Consider the following 12,183-nt stretch of genomic DNA (forward strand, 5'->3'; position numbering starts at 1 on the left):
GGTCCAAAACTCAGTACTTAGTGTGAAAGCACAGGTTATGAGATTAAAGGTAGATTTAAGTTTGATGAAACCATGATTCCCTAGAGAATAGTGAGGCCACGAAATTGGGGGGGGGGGGGGGGAGGGGGGGTATATAGGAATAGAGAAAAATCTTAGAGGTACAACAACAAAAGGGGCTTGGTATTTACCAAAAAATAAGAGGTGGATAAAAATTGGCAGATTTTCAATTTTTTTTTAGCAAGATCTACTGTACTCAGTTGTCAAGATATTTTGATACTGTAATGCTAATTTGATCAGAATTAAGGCAATTGTTGCTCAGGTGAGCGATGTGGCCCCTGGGCCTCTTGTTTGCAGTTACAGCTCATTTTTTTTGTGGATGTTTCCAAGGGAGGGGGGCATAAGTGTTTCACAAACATCTCTTGTTTTATCATATGATACTGTTACATATGATATTGCAATATATAATATTGTATCCTATGATATAATGTTGTATATTATATAATATCGTTTTGTACAATATTGTTTAATATGAAATTGTATTATATTAAATTATATTAATTATTGTATCACATGATAAACAATGTATACTATGATATTGTATTACATAATATTTTACTAGATCACATGATATTGTATCATATGATATGATTGAATTATATGATACAATATCATTATGGATTAAATATGAAACAGTATCATAAAATTCAATCATATCATATGATACAATATGCTATCATAATGTACAATATTGTAATAAATTATGTGATATGATATTGTATCATATAATACAATTATAATATTGCATCACAATTAATATAATGTTATATCATATGTTACAATATCATAATCTCATCATTACTTATTACGGTATTTTATTGTATCGGTGAGCGTTGTAATCTGTGATTACTTAATATGTTTTCATCATTTAAGGTTGAATAACACATCATCACAAAATGGCTGACCGCTGATCGAAACGACATTTCGTTTTATTATATATTATATGGAATGAAACATGTAACTCACTCCATAGCCGAGTGGATAAAGTGTTGGACTTGTGATCCGTACATCCTGAGTTCGAATCCCCCAGGGGCTTTTGTTGTTACTTACGGGAATAATTATTTTAGATATCCATTTTTTATCCCCAAGCTTCAAATTTTTCACTTATTTGACATTTTTACAGTTTATTTATCATAATATCTTTCATTATCAAAAAATTTCCTGTTAATTTGAGTGACTTTTTCCAGGTGTGTTATATCACCTTAAATGCCCTAGAGGGAAATTTTTTTGTCTGGGTAAAACAAATATACTAGCCATCTTTTGTTTATTAATGACAATATATACACATAAATCTATCTTAACTGTGAAAGAATTATCGGTAAATTATTTCTTGTCATTAGAGTTTTGCACTCTTATCATCATAAAAGACTAAATATGGTTTGAGCCTAAAATGGCCCCCTTAGCTGAACATTGTCATTTTACTATAATTCTTTGTTTTATTTGAACAAATATACATTTTTTTCATAATTTTCATTTTGATTTAAAAATATGACATCATAAAGTTTACCTTTTCCCGCCAATTTTGCATTTTTTGCATAAAACGGCTTGTTTTGAAGCAGTTCATTAAAGAAACATTGAGCGACTGCTTGAACAAACAAAATATTTTCACCAAAGATGTATCTCTCCAGTACTTTTAAGTGACAAAAAGTTCGTTCTTGTTCAAAGAGTTGCTCTATATTTCCAATTCGAAAAAAAATGAGAAAAATGTCAATTTTTGACTGATTGTGATTGAAGTGTAAAAATAGGATCACTTCTGAATGTCATATACTGCCAATGAGTGCATTTAAATCAAATAAATAAGGGAAAAACATATTTTTTGTCAACTCTTTTATAAAATAACACAACAAATTAATGTACCTGAATCACTTTAAAATTAGCGAATTATGGGGGCCAAATTTGACTAATATCATATAAAGTTCTTTATTCACCAAAATAGTCCTTGTTGCAAGATTTCAGGTAGGGGAGGAGGTGGTCATTACCATATTTTAGATCTTTTTCTCTCCAAAATGAAGCTTAATTAAATGCATAAATGAGATTCCTTGATCCGTCTGTCTATAAGCTATGGTACTCAAGTGACTGTTAAGGCCTGTGGGCCTTCTTTGATCAAATAGTCATTTATATTTTGAAATGTTTTATTACAGAGGTGGTAGTTTCTCCACCAGCCTGCTATTTGGGGTACACTAGACAGAAAGTAGATCCAAAAATTGGGGTTGCAGCCCAGAACTGTTATAAGGTGTCCAGTGGTGCTTTCACAGGAGATATCAGGTAGTTGATTATCTTCTGAGCTTTATTTCTATTCACTCTGATTTTCTTTGGAAAATATCATAATCTGATGAAATGGTTATTTGTTGTACCTTTTGTCATATTGCATTGCAAGAACCTAAACTAAGAGCACACACATTAATATACTGTAAACCAACTTTAATTCATGTGCAAGACATTTTTCCAAGGTTCATGAGAGCCTTGTAGTTGCAAATATATCTTGCTGCAATTGCCTCTGGTATATTATTTTCCAAATAGTCTACATCTTGTCCATGAAAATTAGTTGTTACGAATAAAAGTTGTTTGACAGTTTACAACTTTAAACAACCTCACAACCTCTGGACACACAATCTAATTAAAGTTACTAATTATACTTGTAAAACAGCTCCTTTAGACTCTATATAACACATCATCTCAGAACGACTTTTCAAGAGCCTTTCAATTACTGCTGTCAAAGGACTATGTGCGGTATGGTCAAATATCTGCCCCCGATTTCAACCAATTTTTAAATAGTATCGTATAAAAATGAAATCTTCACAAATCATTGTAAAGACAATGCCTATAACTTTAATCTTGATTTTAATCATCATTGCTCACTCCCTGTTTATCTATGACGTCACCTAAATGACCTAATTCCCGCAAATTTGCAAACAAATGAAGATATTCTCATTTTTGCTCTATATTTTGCAATCGGAAGTATAGAGCGCAGGTCTGCTCAAGTGCGATTTTAACATATGTTTTTCTTCAGATAGTTATACATATTATACTAAAAAATGGTACTTGAGCAAGCCTGCGCTCGATGTTTCCCAGTCGAAAAACCATCGGAAAACACCCATATTTTGCTACAAAACATCAATTTATCAAAATAATGCAATATTCATGACGTCATTTCTACATTATGACGTCACTGTGGTGATAACCTTTTACACCTTTATTTCCAATATGATTTTAATTATCTTTCACCTTATTTTAAAGCTCTTTCTAAAACTTTGATTTTGGGGGGCAAAAATTGCATAAAACCGCACTTAGTCCTTTGTACCATATTTATCAGACGACTCGTTGAATTGCTCATTTTCAGCCAAAATTGTAGTGGTGTACGAGTGAGTTTAGGTACGAATGGATATGTCACCATGTGAGTGCGTGCGCATTGTGTGTTTTTTGTCGTCTAATAGTTTTGAGAGCGCAGATCGATGGAGCTGCAGTATACATAGTATACGGTGCATGTAAGTGTGAAACTCATTGTCAACCATTTACCATTTGTTTAGTCAATAAATCAAGTCATCTGATCTATTTATACTTTACTGGCGCTACGAGCATTCCGAATTTCTGCAAAGGATAAAAATTTATATAGATTTTTTTGGTGGGAACTGTCAGTATTTAGTAATGCTATGTACATTTCTTACGTTTCTCTCGGTAAGTGATGGAAGAAATAAGAATCATTTGTTTAATAACTGAACGAATACACTGATTTTTGCAGAAGTTCATGCTGTTTAATGCATTTTTGTGATTTTGATGAAAAGATGATGTGGTGATGCTAATCACTGGAAGTTGAGTCAAGCACATGGTCACCAAATGTTCAGTAGCTGTCTCCATGATATGTATTTGATACGTAATATCATAAAAACATCTATTGATATGTGAAATAAGATACAAAAGCTTTTATTTCAACAGGTCGAGACCACTATTTTTTGTGACGTTGGCATAAATTTGCATACTAAATTAGCCATCTGTTTACTTTAATCGACAAACCAATCAGGTGAATGAGTTGCAAGACATTGTGGACTACTACAAGTTTCAGTGTATACAAAGCGTATTGAAAATATATACCATTTTGAATTGTCCTTTGGAAACTTATTTTGAATGATTTTTCAGAATTTATGCAATTTATATGGACAATTATGTCTGAACTTCAATTTCTATGCTCACATTAAAAAAATATTGCATATGAGGACTTACATCAACCTATTTAAATACCCCATTGTCAATGTTCAAAAGAGAGGTTCGTCCTATTGAATTAGAAGCAGTGAGTACCGTTTTTTCACGTGATACCCCATATTTGGGACAACATTAGTAGAATGCGCGTTGATATTTTCTTCAGGGACATTCATCAGATTACTTAACAGACAAAATACTATATGCTGCATAGCTTGCGCTTCTGCGATTGTATATTTGTGCATTTCTACTACCGTAGCTATTCACTTATGTTAAAAATGTTAAAAAAGCTACCTGTATTTATTTCTAGTGCACAATGATAAAGTCACCAATACACAATTGAACAGTTTTTTTCTTATCAAAATTTGTTTGTACTTGTATGCGTATGTTTGTCAGTCGTTTGATACTGGTCATTTTTGAAGTAACAATTTATCAACTAAAACAACAATATTTTTCAATGTGAGCATGGAACAAAGTTAATGGTACTTAATATTTCCTTTTTTACCCTTTAAAGTAAAAATCAAGATGTAACAACATTCCGGCAAGCAATTAAATATTGTGAATAAAACAGACAAAAACCACGTGCGTTTGTTGAATCGTAAACATGTTGTAGACCGTCATGCATTGCAACTCATTCACTGGATTGGAGAATCTGTTTAACGAAAATACTGTCACGTGTTAAATAATGCTATCCATATAAGGTAGTGTACCCGACCTGTTCAAGAGCATTTGAAGTATTGAGAATTATTCAGAATATGATTATACCCCCGCCTGAAGGAGAAGGGGTATACTATTTTACCTTTTTATGTCTGTCTGTCTGTCCGTCTGTAACAAAAATTCCTGTCGCATTTTTCTCAGCAACAATTCATCGCAGATGCTTGAAATTTTAACACACTATTTGTTTAGGCATGCCATATTGTGGGATATATTTTTGTACCAATCGGACGTCAACTTCCTGTTAAATGTCGACTTTGCTTATTTTGTATATTCACATCAGAGCGGGGGTATCACTGGTGAGCATTGGGTCACAGATATCTTGTTTATTTTTTTGTTACCCCCACCCCCTCCCCCGCTATAAAAGAAAAATAGCCAAGAACAACATGTTTCTAGTTGCAAGGGATAATCCACTTAGCGGTGCCCTTGTTTTTATTAGCTCACCTGAACCGAAGGTTCAAGTGAGCTTTTCTGATCACCTGTTGTCCGTCGTCCGTCCGTCTGTCTCTCCGTCCGTCTGTAAACTTTTCACATTTTTGACTTCTTCTCTAGAACCACTGAGCCAAATTTAACCAAACTTGAGACAAAGCATCCTTATGAGAAGGGGATTCTAAATTGTTAAAATAAAGGTCACAACCCTTTTTAAAAGGGAGATAATTGCGAAACTGCGAAAATTGGGTGAGTGTCTTAAAAAATCTTCTTCTTAAGAACCACTACACCAGATATGCCAATATTTACACCAAAGCTTGTATATATAGTGAAGATTCTAAATTGTAAAAATCGCGATCCCCGGGTCAATACTGGGGTCCCAAGAGGGGTTCAAAGTTGATTAAAAAAGACAAATTTAACATAGAAATATATGGGGGGAAATGTTTTTAAAAATGTATTCTCAAGGACTACAGTTCTAAAATTAGTGAGATTAATATACAAGTACCCTAAAAGTGTAGATTCTAAATTGTGAAAACCGTGATCCCCGGACTAATACTACATACGGCTCCAAAATATGTTCAAAGTTTAACATAGATCGACTTATATAATGGGAAAATGTTTTAAACTCTTCTTTTTAAGAATTACAATGCTACAGTTTGTGAGATTACTGTGCAATCATTCTGAGATAGTGCAGATTCTAAATTGTTTAAATCATGTTTTATTAAAAGAAGTATTAAAAAAAAAAAAAAAATTCCATGATAAGATTATCATCGTTAAATTATCTGGTTACACATGTGTATGTTTATCGACTAGTTTTTTGTTTTTTTGGAATTTCAATCCCGACATCAATTACTCACATATCGGGATACAAGTGATCGGGATCAAAGATCATAAATTCAAACAACTTCAAAAAGGTGTGGATCTTAGTTTTTACGAAGTTTTGATTCACAAACACACAGTTAGAAAAGATAAAGGAACAAAAGATATGGAAAAAAAGTAGGAATCATTGATAGACTTTATCAACTATATATAGACTTTCCATGTTTTTTGAGTTTAGTCTATAAGACAGATGATCGATGAAAATGCAAAATCTAACATGCCTAATGTCCTCATCACACCTGCAATATTTTTATTTGATGAATCGATAAAGAAGCTTTTAATGATTGAAATACAAAACAGATGCCAATATCATCTTTTAATTATTTAACGAATACAATTCAATTTTTTCAGTGAAATTGGATTTTTTTTTTTTACTGCAAATGGGTATTTTAGAGCTTAAAATTCAGTCTCAGTTGATGTGTAAAATAACTATGAATAAAAAAATGCCAAAGATAAAATTGTTTCTTCTTTTTATGTATTGTTTAATATATGGCAAAATCTTGAAATATATGAGTTTTACAATATTTATTCAGAGTTCACTTCATAATAAACCCTTTCGAAATAAAATGATACAAGGACTATTGTTCAGGTGAGCGATTTGTGGCCCATGGGCCTCTTGTTCATACTTGCTCTGAGATGACCTTCGGGATGTTGTTAGGTCTTGTATAGCATATCATAGAGGAGTGGTTTTACAAGTCTAATTTTAATTAGATTATATTTACCGGTACATCTACCAAGTATGATTCCCTCTATTTCTTACGGAAACTTGTAGTCAATTCATAGCTCTTTAGAAACAGCCAGACTGATAACTACACGCCCTGTTTATCGATTAGTCGAAATCTTACAGCTGCTGAAACCGACGAGAAACTGTTAATAATGAAATTGATAGGCCCTGTCATACTTGCCAACTGACCCGATTTCGTCGGGTCACACCCGATTTTTCGACCTTTCACCCGATTATTTTTTATGACCCGGTGGGTCATGCTTTTCACCCGATTTTTGTCGAACATCCCGAAAATCTTCTGATTTCCGGATTTGGTTCGTAAATTACGTTGTGCGTTTGACTTCCAGTTATGAATCCAAGCTGAGCTTGGATTTACGTAAACAATGCCGATGGCTATAAGACACAGTAAGTGTTAATTATTATCATGAGTTGTTTTGACAAACCAAAGGTTTAAATCATGAAGTGTGAAGGCTTCCAATAAGAAAAGGTTTGTTGGGGCCAGCGGAATCAAAACCAACAAAAAGAAAACGATATTTTTGTACCTGTCAACATATCTGGGAAAATGAATTCCCATGTGTAAAACAAAGTAATCGAGTACAAAACAAGGCTTCTTGTGTTCTATGTAACGCACATTAGAATATTGGATTTTGTGCCCAAAATGATCTGACTAAACATTCAAAAACGCTAAGTCACGTATAAAATGCTTTTTAATACACAAAAGTCTTCCAAGTCACTTACAACTTTCATGCCATCGTTTACAGAGTTCAAAAGCAAGGTTAATGTAGCGGAAACTCTTTTTGCATTTTTTTAGCTGAACACAACCTACCATTTTCTGTGTCAGATCACTTTACAAAATTCAAAATCAGCAACAACTGTTAGTTAAAATGCTTCTTTGCAATTAAGTTTAACAGTCACATAAGTTTTAACACATATTTCTATTGTATATACCTATGAAATGCATGGTAAATATGTCATGAATGTCGTTACGTGCTATGACCAGATTTTTAGCTCACTTGAGCTGAAAGCTCAAGTGAGCTTTTCTGATCACCCGTTGTCTGTCGTCTGTCTGTCCGTCCGTCTGTCTGTCCGTCTGTAAACTTTTTACATTTTGATCTTCTTCTCTAAAACCACTTGGCCAAATTTGACCAAATTTTGCACAAATCATCCTTATAAGAAGGTGAATATAAATTGCAAAAATTATATAAAGGCCAGATAAATGTATTCAAAGCGGAGAAAACCTCGAAACTGTAAAAAAGGGGGGTGCATTTTAAAAAATCTTCTTCTCAAGAACTACTGAGCTAATCTTAACGTTATTTAGCATAAATCATCCTTAGGGAAAGGAAATTATAAATTGCAAAAATTATAGGCGAATTCTGTTCCAAATTTGAGATAATTGCGAAAATACTAATAAAGAAAGGCTCGTTATTCCATATATCGTAGACTGGCAATTCATTGCGATAGACTGGTCTTATGACAGGCATCGCCAGTCTACCGCATCTCGAAAACAAGGTTCTTTGTTTGAAGATGGCAGTTTGTTGTGCAACAGTTCACGTGCGAATATAATCTATGAAACATGGAAATAACATTGGTGCTGATTATTGTGAAGTAAATTGAGGTTAAATATTTCAACGCGTTGTCATTTTCACTTGTGAGGGTTGTTTTAGCTTGTTTTGATTTTTTCGTTTCATTTTGCTTTTTAACTTGGGAAACAATAGCCTTGTATTTGGAACGTAGACTTCGGTAAATAGGCAGTTGATTGTTTACCTGCGAAAATGATAAAATCTGATGCATTAACAACGTACTAAAGTGCATTTCCCTCTGTTTTTATTGTTTATTAATTTCTAATTGTGTCAACAAGCATCAAATAAGGGAGCGACTTTGGTTGAAATAATCGATTTTTGATTGGTAACTTCGCTGGAATTTCTTCCGAAAGAGAATTTAAAGTAGCCATGTATTCGTGTAAATTAAATCCAAAGACAATAAAAAGATGTTTATGAATTTGAAAAGACGTTTTCACAGTCTCAGTTAAACCCTGTTGTGATTAATCACCCGCGACTGTCTTATCTTTAGAAGTTATAAAAAGTCAATAAAAAGATGTTTATGAATTTGAAAAGACGTTTTCACAGTCTCAGTTAAACCCTGTAGTGATTAATCACCTGCGACTGTCTTATCTTTAGAAGTTATAAATACGGGTGATGCAAACACATATACCATGCATTGAAAATTACAATCGATAATCATTACATTTCTTGTTGATACTACAATTAGAAGGTAACTTGAAATTATTTAATAACTCTGCCAAATTAATGCAAAACCGTTTGTTTACAGCTATCTTCAAAACTAAAAACTGTTGAAATTGGGTCATAGGGTAGGACTAATTTCTCCAAAATACACAGTGCATAAACTGATTTTGTGTCACCTGGCTAACTCAATTACAAAACATTTTATCTATATAATGTATGAATGCATTAAAAAAAATGAAATTAAACAAATTGGATAAGTTTTTAAAAGTTGACTATCATTCTACGACTGACGCTGAAATGTTTGTTGATCATTGGAATTGTCTTGCTAAACATTATATACTTGTGTACAGAAAAATCAAAAGGATGGTGTGCTATAACTACTTCCTGGGGTCCTTTCTCATTTGATAAATTATTTGAAATCTGCAACAATTTTGGTATTTTTCAAACGAGTAAATAAAAACTTCTTTTAAACAGTTCTGACACATTATAATTATGAGGATATCCGTGCATTATCATTATTTTAAAGAAAATATTGCAGCAGAAAATCTTCTTGGTTTGTAGCGGTTTGTTGTTTTTGAGGGACTATGAAATAATTAATGGGCCTTAGTACAGAACTGATACCTGTATGCCTGACAATACATTAAATTATATAGCTTTTTAACACTTCATGTGACAACATTTTCCAGTCAAATGTTTTCATCGATCAAGTGATCAAGGATATAAAACGTCACACAAGTTTACATCAGGTAAACAATTCTTTAAGGGAAGACCAATTAAGTTTTTTACTGTAGCCTTAGCAACTTTTGCCACAGAGTTCTAACACTGCGTACTGCCTTCCAGACTAGCTGGCGATTCTCTGTCCGTCAATCTTTGTTAACTTTCACATATGAGATATCAGCTATGAAAATGAAATGTATCTCATCTGCATGGTATATTCCTAGAGCTTGGCATCTTAAATAAACACACTAAAAGTATTCACCTAGATGTGGAAAATGAACATTACACTAATTTAAGTTCGATATTTTTTTTCTGAAGTACCATTATACCAAACAAGAAATATTGCAGGTAAATGGTAACTACCTTTTCCAGTATTTTCATCATATAAAATAAATATGCATTGCATGGCCTCTAAGACAACATATTAATGAAATAAAATGTTGGCATCCTTTAATTGTGTAGATTCAAAATGTTCAAATTATGATTACACACAATAAGGTAGGCCCACAATGGGTGCTGATTTTTGAACTGATATACGTCTTAATTAGGAAATGTATGATTTTTTTTTTTTATCTCAAATGAGCTAATACTGTTCACATATGTGCAAAAACTGTAGGAAATAATATACTGGTGTTATATATAATTAATATATCACAATATATTTTCACCCCTACCCCTTTATAAAATATTGAGTTTTAGGTCAGAAAATAATCATGGTACTTAACTTTGCTAAATATTAAATTTTACTGTTCTTAATTATTTAAGGTAACTCCGTACCTATAAAATTATGGGTTCAAAGTTAAAAAACATAACTTTTTGAAACTTATTGGACTTGAATTTCTTAAAAAAATAAAGAAAATATATATGTATCCATACTATTTAAGATGTAAGGTAATAAAAACCAAAGGCTGAAATTATCATCTGAAAATCACACTTTTTCTTGTTTAAAAATTAAATGAAAGTGGTTGGATACTTGTTTATATATTTAAATTTTATTGCTTACTATGCCAGAAAACTAAAATTAATAAAAAAAAAAAAAATTGTTTAAATTATAAAAATTATAGCATTTAGATATATCACTTAGAGAAAATTAGAAAAGAGTTGTTTCCCTTTGTCATTATTGAATTATGTTGAATATAAGGATGAAAAACACTTATAAAATATCTCCAAGTAAACACTGATTTGAGTTTTTGGTGTGCACCTGTAATAACTTAGAAATTACAAATCTACTTGCAAGAATTTTAATGAATTCATGGTTTATGTAAAATGTATGACGTCACAGGAGGGTGGATTTACTTTAAGGACACACGAGACATTCCTCAATTTTATATAATTTTCCTTGATAAATTATTCCTTATTTATTAACATTTAAACCTGTTAATTCCCAAAAATTCAAGGTTATTTTTAGAGCTATAATATTTAGAATTTTCCTTAAAATAGCATGCAAAATGCATTTGAATGCTTATAAATAAAGTCATAGTATATATTTTTAATTGAACACTTTATATCTAAAAAAAAAAAGTATCATATAACAGGAAAATATAATTATAGAATTACTTGGTGGAAATAATCACATTGTGGAGATAGGAAAAAATAGAAAATAATGGAAGATAGGTCGCGTCTGACCGTAAAGCGTGTTAAGTCAATGTAGTTCGCCATTGTTGCTCAGGTGAGCGATGTGGCCCATGGGCCTCTTGTTTACTTTCCAAATCTGGTCATGACCAGATTTTCACATGTTGGAGGTTGGCAAGTATGGGCCCTGTTTATCGATTGGTCAAAACCTACAGCGACCTAAGTAATATCACGGACTGCACGAAATAATCACGATGATGTCAGACTCAAAGTCTCACAGGAGACGATTTGGCTGTTTCTTTTAGCTAACATACTTATGTACATTTACAGTAATTTAGTGAATTTTATTTACTTTTCGTAATCAATATATTAATTAGTCAAAAGAAAGATGTTAATATAAACAATAAAATGCTTTCTTTAGTGATTCATGCGGGTTATGAAGGTAGCGATGATTGTAGAAAAAAATTTCATAACCCGCAAATGTATTTTTTCTGCAATGTCGCTACCTTCACATCCCGAATGAATCACTAAAGAAAGCATTTTATTGTTTAAGAACACACGCTCACAAAAGATTACTCATTCAAAAGAAATCTAAATTGTAGTTAAAATGTACTAGGCATGTCATTTGGGGCTAAAGATACAGAAATTATCCTC

General features: G+C 32.3%; 1 protein-coding gene across 1 annotated transcript in view; it reads left to right on the top strand.

Moving 5' to 3' along the window:
- The window catches only part of LOC128188075 (triosephosphate isomerase-like), a 32,943-nt gene that overhangs the window by 6,003 nt on the left and 14,757 nt on the right, over positions 1 to 12,183 (top strand). The window contains exon 2 of the mRNA XM_052858878.1: positions 2,199 to 2,322. Within this exon, the coding sequence (XP_052714838.1) occupies positions 2,199 to 2,322 (124 nt within the window). The remainder of the gene's footprint in view (positions 1 to 2,198; positions 2,323 to 12,183) is intronic.

The sequence above is a fragment of the Crassostrea angulata genome, chromosome 6 (genome assembly GCF_025612915.1).
Source record: "Crassostrea angulata isolate pt1a10 chromosome 6, ASM2561291v2, whole genome shotgun sequence".
NCBI classification, from domain to species: Eukaryota; Metazoa; Mollusca; class Bivalvia; order Ostreida; family Ostreidae; genus Magallana; species Magallana angulata.